At 37.7% G+C, this 13,087-nt stretch overlaps 1 protein-coding gene across 6 annotated transcripts; it reads left to right on the top strand.

Annotated features, from left to right (window-relative positions):
* LOC120193117 lies at positions 1 to 5,344 on the top strand. 6 transcript variants are annotated; one of them, XM_039195719.1, is made up of 5 exons: positions 1 to 73; positions 517 to 740; positions 852 to 3,745; positions 3,858 to 4,018; positions 4,130 to 5,344. In XM_039195719.1, the coding sequence occupies exons 2-5, from the start codon at positions 717 to 719 to the stop codon at positions 5,206 to 5,208; spliced, it is 4,158 nt and encodes a 1,385-aa protein (XP_039051650.1). In that variant the 5' UTR covers positions 1 to 73; positions 517 to 716; the 3' UTR covers positions 5,209 to 5,344. The 6 variants fall into 6 exon arrangements, with proteins under 6 accessions (XP_039051650.1, XP_039051651.1, XP_039051648.1 ...); XM_039195720.1 differs by having other exon boundaries at positions 3,858 to 3,955; positions 4,076 to 5,344; XM_039195717.1 differs by having other exon boundaries at positions 852 to 3,225; positions 3,310 to 3,745; positions 3,858 to 5,344.
* Positions 5,345 to 13,087: the final 7,743 nt, after the last annotated feature.

Below are 13,087 nucleotides of genomic sequence, written 5' to 3' on the forward strand. Positions count from 1 at the left end.
CCCTAGGATAGTAAGGTTCGTTGTCATTTGGTTTAAGCTTCAGGCCTCTCTTTTCCCTCTCTTATTTGATCAGGTAATTTTTTTCTTTAATTTCATAGATCTTTTTACCCTAATTTTCTATTTTTTTAATATTTTTGTTCGGTCAAATTTTCTTGCTTGATTTTGATTTCATGAGCTTCTTCCTGGAAACCCTTTTTTTAATTTCGTTTCTCAAATATTAGATTGTGTTTCTGTTATTTTAATATTATGACTAGATTCGTCTTTTCATGATTTTCTTATCTGTTTTCCGTTTTATTGTTCGACTTCAGTGCAAGAAACGATCTGTTTGCTTTAAGATTTTGATTGGATTTAGAAAATTTGAGTCTTATTCTAGTTGCTTTGAATTTTATTTATTTGTTTGTTTTTATGTGTCAATTTGATACTTTTTTTAACTTGGGTTAAAATATGGTTAATGTCTGATTTACTTATTTAGTTGTAGAGTATTTGATCAATCTGAAACCAATTTTTTGCTTGCAGTTGCAGGTTAATTCTCACTGCTTTTCTTGTAGGGTTTTTAGGTAGACAATAAGAAACGAACTGGTTTCAATTTGGGGATTTCACATTTTGAATAGAAACTGATTTCCGTAGTTGTTTTATTGGAATTTGGAAGTTAATTTTCATCTAAAAGCTGTGAAGAGGAGAGAGGCTTCAATTTGTGAAGCCAAATATTGCTGATCATGCCGGTATCTGGAAATGAAGAGGTGATTTTTAATTTGACCTCTTCAGTTAGTAGAACCTAAGCTAAGTGAAAGAGTTGCTATATTTTTGTTTGTTTTTGTGTGAATTTTGATTTAATTATGTTTTGTTGGTAGGTTGGGGTTAAACCCAGTGTTGGGCAGTTTAGTGAATACACTGCAGGTATTCCTATAAAGAAAAGAAGGTTTCCCTTTATTTTGTCACCTTCTCAATCAGCTGAAAATTTGCCTTCGCTGCCCACTGAAAACGAATTGGAGCAGAAAGGATTTTCTAGTCTACTTCGAGGTTCAACTGTTTCGACTGATACTATTGTTGCAGCGAGTTCAGACCCAACTGATGTTTTATTGAGTTCACATACCAGTGGTGTATTATCCAGTTCGAACGCCAGTGACATTGCAGGGAGTTCGAAAACCAATGTTATAAAGGCTGATGGTTTTACGGCAAGTCTGGATAGTGGTAGTTTTGTTGCAACTTCTAATGCTTCTGGTGTTGCAACGAGTTATACTAGTGTTGCCACATGTTCTAATGCTTCTGGTGTTTCAATGAATTCTACAACTATTAGTGCTGCAGCTGGTAGTGTTGCCGCAAGTTCTAGTGCTTCCAGTGTTGCAATGAGTTCTACTTCTGTTAGTGTTGAAGCTGGTTTGAATGCTGATAATGTTGCAGAAAGCTTTAATGCTTCCAGTGTTGCAATGGGTTCTACTGCTATTAGTGTTACAGCTGGTTTGATTGCTGATAGGGCCGTGGAAAATCCTACTGCTAGTAGTGTTGCTGGAAGTGTCTTGGGTAGTGTTTCTAGCTGTTCTGAAGCAAGTGAGAAATTTGTACTAGATAAAGAGAAGAGTGCTTCGGATGATACAAATGGTAGCATGGTGCAGGGTAATACTAATCTGCTTAGTGTAAAAGTTGAAGAACAAAGTTTTGCAGTTCACTCTAGGTCTTTGGTTGATATCAACAGAAAAGGGAGGCTCATGGCAACTGGAGCATCCGAAAATACCCCGAGGATATCAGCAAAACTTGAACTGGACTTGGTAAGCAATGATTCTCTCACCATTAACATGGGGAAAGATACGTATAGTCAGAAAAATGTAGATGGGACTCTAGGATCACAATTACCGGAAGTTCCTGGGAACCCTGGATTATCTTTAGGTCTAGGGGATTATCTTTCAGCTACGGCTAGTGCAAATAATGAGCAAGGTTTTCAGAATCAGGAAAAGGAAGAACCTGTTCCCTTGAATCTATCTTTAAGCAAAGCAGACTGCATTGCTGAACTGAAAAGTACAGAAGTCCAGACTAATACTAAGGGTGCTAATATGCTTGCTAATAGAACAAACTGGGATTTGAATATGACAATGGATTCTTGGGAAGGTCCTGGTGATGATGGTACAAGTAAAATGACAAATCATATGGATGATATAAAGCCGGTAATTTGCTCAGCTGGAATGGCTGCTGCAAGCATGCCTGCACAGCAGCAAATTCGTGAAGAAATTGAGCGCAGAGCCAAAATTGAAATGTTATGGGTACCATCTAGCCAGCAGTATAGATCTGAGGATTCACTTTGTTTGGGCCTCGCTACTCCTTATCTTCATTTGAACCCCAATGAAATACTGTCAGGTTCATCAGCTAAAGTTGTTTCAGGCGAAGTTGCTGCAAATATCAGTTCAACTGGGAAACCAGTACCTGCTTGCAAGTCGAACATGGTTAACTACAATCCTGTAAAATCAGAACCACACGATGAGAGCGCAAGGGGTGTTTCTGCTGGAATTTCTGAACCTATGGTCTTGTCAAGTATCGCGCAGGTGATGTCTGAAAAAAATGAAAAGCTGAGTTCAGAAACATTAAAATCTTCAACTCTTAGTACCTTAAATTCAGTTAATTCTATGTCCGTAAAACCTGAACCAGTTTGTGAGAGTAGCAAGAAAACACAAGAGAGAATGGATGGGAAAATGAATCAATCCGATGAGCAAATGCTAGCTAAAGAAACTGAGACCGTTGATGATGGCCGGGTTGCTTCTAAAATAATTTATTCTACTGGGCTTGATGTTAATGAATCAAACGTATCTGGCACACTAGATAACTCTACTTCCCATAGTACGAAGGTTGAAGACCCTGATCATTGCAGACTGAAATCCATGGATGTACAACTGCCTGATTCACGGGGGTTGGTTGAGGGTTCCGCTAGTGATGAGGAAAAAATTAATTTATTGGGTGATGTCTTAGAGGAAGAGTCATATGGTTCTGATTATGAGTTGGATGACGAACAGGAATTAGCTGTTGTTGTGGGTATAGATCATGACCGTAGAGAAGAAGATGACTTCGAAGATGGTGAGGTCAGGGAACCTGTGGAGAACCCCAGGATAGAAGTTCCAATATGTGAGAAGAAAGAGACAGGAAATGGAAATAATGGGGAGACTGCCTTTAAGGATTTTGTAGATCCATCTTCATCCTCATTCGGAGAAAAAGATCTAAGAGAAGACCCTGGATTAACAGGTAATGATAATACCAATGAATGCATTGACACATCTGTCTATGAGGATTTGACTACCGAAGCTGATAAAGAGGTCTTTATGCAAGAACCGTCTACTGTTGAGATGCCTTCTAGTCAAGTTGACAAAAAGAGACCTATTAAAGCCTTACCAAGAAAATTGCCCAATGTATCTGTAAAGGATACTGTTAAAGGGCAAGAGGGAGAACAAACATCTATTCAATTCTCTGATACAAGCCAGGGTACTTCAGCGACCATTGCTCAAGGTGCAGATGCTGCCAGAAGCTCAGAAGGAAAAATCAAGTCTATTTTACCAAAGCTAGAAGCATTTTCAAATGTTGATGATGCAGGTAAAGATGTTGACAATGGAGGTAGGAATCGAATTATAAACTTGCCTCGAGCATCTAATCTGTCATCTCCTGGTAGAACAAGATCTATTTCAGGCAGGGCATTGCAGTCACAAGTAGGAAGAGAGAGGCTGCCTGATGTTGCCCTGGAAGGAGATAAGTTGCATCCTCGAGGGAGGTGATTATCATGTTTTATCATTGCTCTGTTTTATTTCAGTTTGTTTATTTCATTCGATGAGTAATAAATGTCTGTTATAATTTTTCTTTTTTCTGACAATGTTTACCCACAGAGATGAAGCTTGTGCTGACAGTTCACATAGATTCCCAAGAGAGAGAGATCATGTTCATCCATCCAGAAATAATAGAATGAATTTTATGTGTGGAAGAGGTAGGATTTCCAGTCGGATAGTCACCCTGCACGGTGATCAGGATTCAGATTGTAACTTTGCAGGTCCTACAGAATTTCGCATAGTGAGAAATAAATATGCATCTGCTGTTTCAGATGCAGATCTAAACTTTAGTGGCTATAATAATGGGAAAGACGTTGCATATTTTGGTACAGGAAGAGGTGGGAGAAAGATCTTGAATGATTCATCAATTTTCCCCCAGTTACCCCCAAGGAGGCGGTCTCCTGGTGGGAGAGATGGACCTGCAGTACGCGGGCTTCAAATGGTTCGCAGAATTCCGAGAAATCTTAGTCCAAGTCGATGCATTGGTGAAGATGGATCTGAAATAGTTGGATTGAGGCATATGAGAGGTTTTGCTGATGATGATCACACAAACCCAATGTTTGCGCGCTGCCAACCTTCATTTGATGGATTAGACGGTCCTTTTGTGAGGGGGAATAGGGAATTTACTACTGTTCAGAGAAGGGGCCTTCAACGAACTTGTTCAAAGTCTCCTACCAGACCACGAACTCGTTCTCCTAGTCCATGGTCTTCTCTCAGGAGGAGATCACCTGATGGATTTGGAGGGCCTTTGGAATTACCTCTTCGAAGATCTCCACCAATTTACAGGATGGAGAGGATAAGGTCACCTGATCGTCCTTGTTTTAATGGAGATATGGGTATCAGAAGACACAAATCTCCTTCATATTTGTCTCGACCATCTAAAGATTTGAGGGACATAGATCCTGATCGAGATCATGGTCATCCAAGGTCTGGCATCTCTAATAGGAGCCTGTCAGGGCGGGTTTTACTTAGAAACAGAAGGTTGGATCTTGATCCTCGAGAAAGGAATGACGGTGATGATTACTTCGGTGGGCCTATGCAATCTGGCAGGTTTCATGAGATTGGAAATGATGGGAATGGTGAAGAGAGGAGGAGGTATGCTGATAGGCGAGGACCTGTTCGTCCTTTTAGGGCTCCTTATAGTGTTACTGATAGTGAGAATTTTCATCTTAATACTGAGGGTGGCCCTAGATCATTTAGATTCTGTCCAGAAGATGATTCAGAGTTGCATGAAAGAGGAACTGTGAGGGAAAGAGAATTTGATAGACGGATCAAAAAGCGATCAGGGAATGCTCCTCCTAGGAGGGCACGAAACATTGAGGATCACGAAGGAAATTTCAGGCATGGTGGTCAAAATTGGCAAGATGATGGAATCGAAGATGTGTCACAAGTGAAGCGAAAACGATTTTGAGTAGGTTTCTTTATGCCGTTAGTCACTGTTAAATGGTGTAAGTTATCGGAGCAGCAGGGCAGAATCTGTTAATTCTGTTTCCTACATGTTTAGGGATACTATGTATAATGTATACCATTTTTCTCTATTTTCTTCATATTCTAGAATCCCTTGTTTTAGGGTGTAAAATAAAATTTGGAAGCAGAGAATAGAGGGATCACTTGGATGGTAATTGTTTGTGCAATGGAAGTATACGAACTTTGGCTGAAGAACAGATCAAGACACCCATCTGGCATGTTTTGAATGACTCCAACTTTCTCTGTTATCCCTTTGGGCAGACTTTTCTGTGGCAGAGAAAATGCAAGAGCTTGCGTTTTTAAGATTGAAACGAAGTGGGTATGATTTGGTTGATCTATTACCACATGATTAAATTCTCTTTTGTGCATATGCTGTCAAGTTAATCATCACTTCAATTGCAAAAAATGTCATGGCTCATGTGATCTGTAACCCCGGATTCGATAGTATTTATGTTTTTAGATCTCTGTATAGTAACATAGCAGGTAAGTGACATTCAAAGGGGCAATTGGATATTGCCATGAAATTTGAAAACCTATTTTAAGAGAAATAAAGAGATGCGTAGCTGTAAATGCCAGCATTTTACTGTGCAATGGCTGGCCTTTGGAGGTACTTGGACTCTTGTTTCTTCTCAGAAGGACCCATGTTTAGTGAGCTGAGAATTATTGGATCTGGTCTGGATTTTACAGGTTATTATTATGTGCCATGTTTTTGTTTCTTGAAGTATTTGTGTCTTTCATATTTGATTCAACATTAGGACTTCGGCTTGAGGATTATATTCTCTCTTGAAGGACTTCAAATACTTGGGGAACTTAGAGCTAATACATTTTAAGTTCGCTTTACCATGAGATGGAGAAATCTAGAACAGTTTTCTTTGGCGTTATTGCTTCAAGTCAATCATGGTTGCTATTATATTTTTGGATCATTATCGGGTCTCATTTGGTTCAATACCCGAATTTAATAAGGGTCTTAATCTCAGACCACTAGATTATGGCAATAATTAAATACAAAGAACATGATGCCAGATTCTTCATGCAATTTGCATAACAGAATGCACCGATATGGTGCGGATGATTTATTCTTGTTACAATATCAATGGATACTATTGATTGTAAATGTTTGGGGACTTTGTTCTTCGGATGATGGAAAAAAACAGGGCTGTTGATCGATGTGTTCCAGCGGTACCATTCCTTGGATTTAAGTGAGGGCTTTTCATTTTGTTTTCGGTTGGCTTCCGAAATTTAGCTTTGGTCGAGGTTGTGATCCAAAATGAGGAACGCAAGCTTAGGCCTAACAAATTTTGTCCAAATTTGATTACTTGAATCAATTTATCCAACTTGTTACTCGATATAGGTCAGAATTTGGTGAACAAACATGATTCGAAATCGATTCAAATTTGACATTAAATGCTACTCAAATTTAGATGGACCAATATAGATTCGTATCCAATTTAACAGAATTAAATGCAAAGATATTTCAAATTGATTGGGACGGAAAGCAATTGGAATTGAAAACAACCCAAAATGAAGTTAAATCGATTTGAAATTAACCTGAATCAAAATTAACTCGAATTATTAGTAATTTATTTGATTAAACTAAAAGTAATTTAAATAAAAAGTAATTCAAAATGAAAATAATTTGAACTTAATTTACCAAATTTGATCCGAATACAACATTGATATAATTTTTAAATTGATGAATAAAAGTAAATAAATAATAATTATATTTTTAGCTAACTCCGGTAGTGGAAGCTAGATCATTCAAAGACGTGCTTGTCAGTAATAATGAACAAGGAGCGTTGCAACAAAAAACCAACTTTTGCAATGACGACCCTTGTGATAGCAGAAATGGAAGCGATTTTATTGTCAAGGTAGTGGATGATGCAAGCAAGCTTCCAGTTGACCAGGGAGTCTAAAGTCGTCATCCCATCTGTATCTCAAAAGCTGAATTGGAATGGAGAAAGTGCTGCTTGGTAGGATTAATCAAGGGTTTGTATAACATTGATTTAATCCAAGATGCTTCAAGGTCGGATGGGTATAACGTCAAGGTGAGTCCATGGTACGGGTTGTTGGTAGTGGTCCAATTCAGCAGCGTTGAAGAATTAAACGATTGCTGGATTAAACGAGCTGAGATGATTCAATTGTGGTTCGATGAAACGGGGTTATTAGAAGGGTTTGATGGGAAAAGATCAATTAAGTTGTGGGTGTGTGTGAAAGATGTGCTGTTACTGGTCTGGACCGAGAGATTTTTTGCGGAAATCTGTGGCAGATGGGGTAAGGTTGTGAAGATTGCCAGTGAAAGAGCGTTTGAAGATCATTTTCGAGACAACTACAATACAGTAAACACTGTACCATTCAAACGGTTTGAAATTCCCTTGAGTAAGTTATGTACAGAATCTAGAAGAGCTACTGAAGTACTATTTTCAAAACTAAAAGTTTGGCAAGCTATTAATTTGTCTGATGGGTCACGTACTCCGGGTCCCGGCGGTTTCAACTTGGATTTTTATAAAATAAAATTGGGATGATATTAAAGGGTATATAATGGGATTTTTCTCCGATTTTAAGTGGTAAGGTAAGTGACATGTCCTTTAATTTCTCCTTTATCACTCTGATTCCAAAGAAGGATGCCCAGATTGTTTCGAAGATTTTAGGCCTATTTCTCTCGTTGCGAGCCTTAATAAAATTTTGGCAAGGGTCCTTTCTAAAAGGTTGGCAGGGTATATTAGTGAAGTTGTAGGTGAGTGCCAGTTCGCTTTTCTAAAAGGGAAGCAGATTGGAGATTGCTCCTTAATTGCGAACGAAGTTATACATGATCTAAGGAGTAGAAAGAGAGAAGAGATAGTGTTCAAAGCTGATATCAGTTAAGCCTACGACTCCGTCGATTGGAATTTTCTGAATTTGGTTTTACGGAAGATGGGGTTTGGGAAGAAATGGAGGCGTTGGATTAGCTGTTGTATCTCGACTCCTACTATTGCTGTGTTAGTGAATGGTAGACCTTCCAATAGATTCTTCATAAAGCGTGGCCTTAGGCAAGGTTGCCCTTTGTCACATTTTCTCTTCAACATAGTGGGGGAAGGTTGAGTGGATTATTGTCTAAAGCAGAAGAGTGTGGGTGTTCTCAAGGGAGTCCCGTTGGGAAATAATGGGCTGATTATGACCCATATTCAATTTGCTGACGATTTATAGTGTTCTCATAAGCAAGTTTGGAGAAGGTTAAAAACATAAAAAGTGTGTTAGGAGTGTTTGAAGTCGCTGCCGTTTTAATCCTTGAAAAAGACCAATTTATATGGTGTCAATTTGGATGATGATTGTACTAGGGGTTGGGCAGCTGAAATTGATTTCCGGTGGGATTCTTTCCCGTCGATCTGCTTGGGCCTACCTGCAGAATTCTAAGGAACTTTGGTAGCCTGTAATTGAGAAACTCCAATCCCATCTTAATGTATGGAAGGGGACGATGTTATCATTCGGTGACCTCTCATTATTTATCATGCTGGCTGCAGTGGCGGATAAGCTTAATAAATGCATTGCCAATTTTCGTTAGGGGGCTAAAGGTAATAGACCTATATACTGGGTGAAATGGGAGACCATTTGTAAATCGAGAGCTTTTGGAGGTTTAGGCTTTGTGGATTTAAGAATCAGTCACTTTTGAGCAAGTGGATTTGAAGATTCAGAAGTGAGTCGATGTGTTTGTGGAGACAAGTCATTTATGCTAAATATGGGTTTGATGGAAATTTCTTACTTCCACGGCCGGTTCAAAATAGTAAGGTATCGTGGGTGTGGAGAAGTGTTACCTCTCCGCTGTTTAATGATGAAGATAAATTCAATTCAGCTTTAAGTTGTTTGGTGGGAGATGGGAGTAATATTGAATTTTGGAAGGACCATTGGACGGATGTTCCATCTCTAAAAGCGGCTTTCTCTAGAATTTTTGGTATTGCAATACAAAAGAGTGGAAAGATTAATGTATTTGGCTCTGTTAGTAACGAGTTGTAGAGTTGGAATACAAAGGTTAGAAGGCCGTTGTTCCAATGGGAAACAAGCATTTGGAAATAACTTTATGGATTTCATAAATAAAGCTGCAGCGGGAGCGTTTGGGACTGACCAGTTAAAATAGTCGAGAAGTAAAAATGGGTCATATTCGCCTAAAGAGTTATGTGTGGCCGTTGCGTGTGATGGCAGAGTAGTAGATCTAGTGTGGGCAGATTTTTCTCCACTCAAAGTGGAAGCATTCGTATGGAAGGCGATTCATCAAAGATTACCGTCATTATTGGAATTGGCCAAGCGAGGAATCTTAGTTTCAGAGTCTAACCTGTGTTTTTTTTAAGGAAGGAACCGGAATCAATTAACCATCTTCTTTGTCACTGTGTTTTTTGTTGGCGTGTATGGCAATGATGGTGCAATATGTGGAAGATTAACATCATTTTACCTCATGTGAAACTTTCAAAAAGTTCAGTTAAAAGCCAAAGCAGTGTGGATTATGATTTTTTTTTTTGGTTTTTGTAGTCTATATGGTTAACAAGGAATGAGATTTTTTTGAATAATCGTTCATATAGTGAGCGGAGTTTATACGATGCAGCTGTGATGTTGACTGGATTTTGGGTAAAGTTCAAATGGCCGATGCTATTCCTATGTTTGGCTTTGCTCCTACAGGTCTCATTTGAAGTGGTATTTTTTGGGTTGTGGTTTTGGTTCTTGGTGGATGTGTTTTTATCTTTGCCTGCTGGCTGGACTGGTATAATCTATATGATGATTTTGGGACTTTTGGTTGAAGACATTGCTATGCTTTGTTGCGATCTGCGGTTTTCGAATTCCTAGCTAGGTGCACTCAGTTGTTGCTGTTGTGTTGGTGCTTCAGTTGTAGGACTGGATATCGATTGATATGTATGATGAGTTGAGAGTGGGTTATTAAAGATGCTGCTTTTGGTAGAATTAATGGTCTGGTTCTAATGTCCATATCCTGCGTTTTCCATGTTGGCCATTGGTGTTTCGGTTTCAAATTTCTCGTTGTACCTCGTGCTGGTTTTCTTTGTCGAGTTTGGTAGTTATTGTTGTTTTTATGCTGTTTTATCTGATTTAACCGGAGGATGGTGCTATTTTGGTGTTGCATTCCAATGGCTTTGTTGCGTTTTTAGTCAGTTCACACGATGCTGTATGTTTCGATACAGCTAGATGGTTTGAAGGGGTGGATTTGCGAGGCTGCTTAGCTGGGATGTCGTGAAAAGGGATGTTTGCTATGTTTTGTTATTTCTCCTGGTTGTTGAGGGATGGTTCTATAGGTGGAATTCTCGAATAGAGGCATTCATTGTTTAATTTTTTTTTTTTTTTGGTTTCGTTGGCTGGTATATCATAACAGCTTCTTGTAAGTTTTTATTGGTTGCGGAAGATTTTGTAGATGATCGTGTGGTCTGTTATGACCTTGTTCCTTCTGTACATTACCATTCTGCACTCTTTTTCATCAGTATGGGTTTAAGGAGGTTTTTTTAATTAGGTGCATGGTTTGGTCATACTTTTTATTTATCAATACAAAGTAAAATCATTTTCAATAATGAGCAAGGATTTAAAATTTTAAAGATTTTCAAAAGTGATACTTTATTTTTTTATACTTTTCACTTTTGACTAAATTTTTCAATTTTTATAATTTATTATCAAAATTTTAATACCTTTAATTAGGTCACCATAATTCAAATTTAAGTCAACCAAAATTATCTAAATTAATATTCATTCAAATATAATTATTGTATTACTCTTTTTTAAATTTAACAAAAAATTTTATAATTAAACATTAAACATCTACCTAAAATTTTTAATTGAAATTTGTAACTGAAAGTTTTATTTCTTTAGTAAATTTAAGTTATAAAACACACGTTCTAGACTCATATTTGGGTCAAATTATCATCCTAAATGATGAGTTAATTCAAAATATTAAATTATTGAGAATTGAAATTGAGACTAAATAATAAGATCGACAAATAAAAAGACATAATTTTATAAAATTATATCAATAATTATATATACACCCAATTAGACTCATATTCAACTCAACTTGAATTGACCGAAGATCCAAAGGTTAACCTGGCCCAAAAATTGGTCAATTTGATATTGACTCAGTCTGAAAATCAATCGATCTCATATTAATCTGAAAAAAAAAACAACCGATCAAATAATCACTCAACCCAAACATTGACCTGACCTGATACCTGACTCGACCCAATTTACCATAGACCTAGCATTTTTATTGTTATTATTTTAAGTGTGATATTTCTTAGCCATTAAAAAAATTATTATCTAACACATGTCATGGTTTTATATATTTTTAAAAACTTTTTTTTAGAATTTTTTAAAAAAATATTATTATTTTTCAAAAAAAAATCTCAAAATTTCTAAAACCTAAAAACCCAAAAATGGTTATTCTTGGTGGTAATACCTCAGCTTTTGTTTCTTTGTCCATCCATAGCTGGTCTTCGGACTTGGAACCTCATGGTTACATCCGGTCTGTTGTTCACGGTATTTGCGCACTCTTGCATGAAACGTCCTTTTACAAGCGACCTCTTTTCACTAGAAGACCGACAAAAATCCTCCTAACTGTTCGTCCAAGGTTAAGGAAGTCTGATCTTCAAACCATATCGTTATGAGAACTATAAATTCAGGCCCTAGGGTTTTCGTAGAGAGAGGACATTAAATAGTGATGGTTTTATGTCCAACAAGTTTGTTTATTCTCCACCTCTCCTTTTTCCTCCCTAACTGCTTCACTAACCTAAACCACTTTTCTCTGGTTATTATCATGTATATCCACAGCCGGTTCCAGAAGTCCTTGGGTAAGTTTGATAGTTTATGCTTGGGGTTTTGCATTAACAACTCTTTTTCACTGTAGGGTATGATCCGAATCTTATTTCTTATCAAATGAGGTAGCTCCGGTAGAGTCAGTGATGAGGGGGATGAGTTTTGTGTTGGATCATAAACTTGATCCATTATGGGAGCCTAAACCCAAACCCAAACTAAATTGATGTCATTACTTACATCATTTAATTAAAGATGTCATTGCTTATATCATTTAAGTAATGATGTCATTGCTTACATCAATTTAGTTAGGTGAGAGTTAGATATTTGTTGAATTTGTAATGGTTTAAATTAGTTTATTTGTGTGGTGTATGATTTTTCTTGAGTAGTATAAATACCCCTTCCTATTTTAGTTTTAAGAATCAAGAAAAATTAAGAGCTTCTAAGTGAGTGAAGAAGCAAAGTCCTTTAAGAGTAAATTATAGTTCTTGTTTTTGAGTGAGAGTGCTCTTGAATATTTGTTTGAGTTTCAATAAAAGTTGTTTGTGTGAGTGTTTTATTTCCAACAAAGTGGAATCAGAGTGAGTTGGAAATATCGAAGGTCTCGACGAGAGGAATCCGCCGCCGCCAGAATTTTCTCAATCTGAGTTCTGACGCACCACCACGTACCGCCGGAAGACTGCTGCCAAAAAATCGAGTTGACTCACCGAGTTGAGCCGAGTCAGCCGAGTTGGAGCCCTTGACCGAGTTGTCCAAGTCCCTCCAAAGGTTTTTTCAGCGTTCCAGATTCATCCGTGCAATCGGATTTTACAAAATCTCATTATATTGAGAGATATGGCAAATGGTATGACACCATTCCAAGTTCTGACACTCAACAACAACAACTACGACAATTGGAGTATCAAAATGAAGGCACTTCTTGGATCACAAGATGTGTGGGATATCATAGAGAAAGGCTATAACGAGCCTGCGGATGATGATGCTTTTGCTACTCTTACACCAGATCAAAAGACAACTTTGAAGGATTCAAGAAAGAGAGACAAGAAGGCTCT

This window comes from Hibiscus syriacus, unplaced genomic scaffold, assembly GCF_006381635.1.
Source record: "Hibiscus syriacus cultivar Baekdansim isolate YM2019G1 unplaced genomic scaffold, ASM638163v2 tig00116989_pilon, whole genome shotgun sequence".
NCBI lineage: Eukaryota > Viridiplantae > Streptophyta > Magnoliopsida > Malvales > Malvaceae > Hibiscus > Hibiscus syriacus.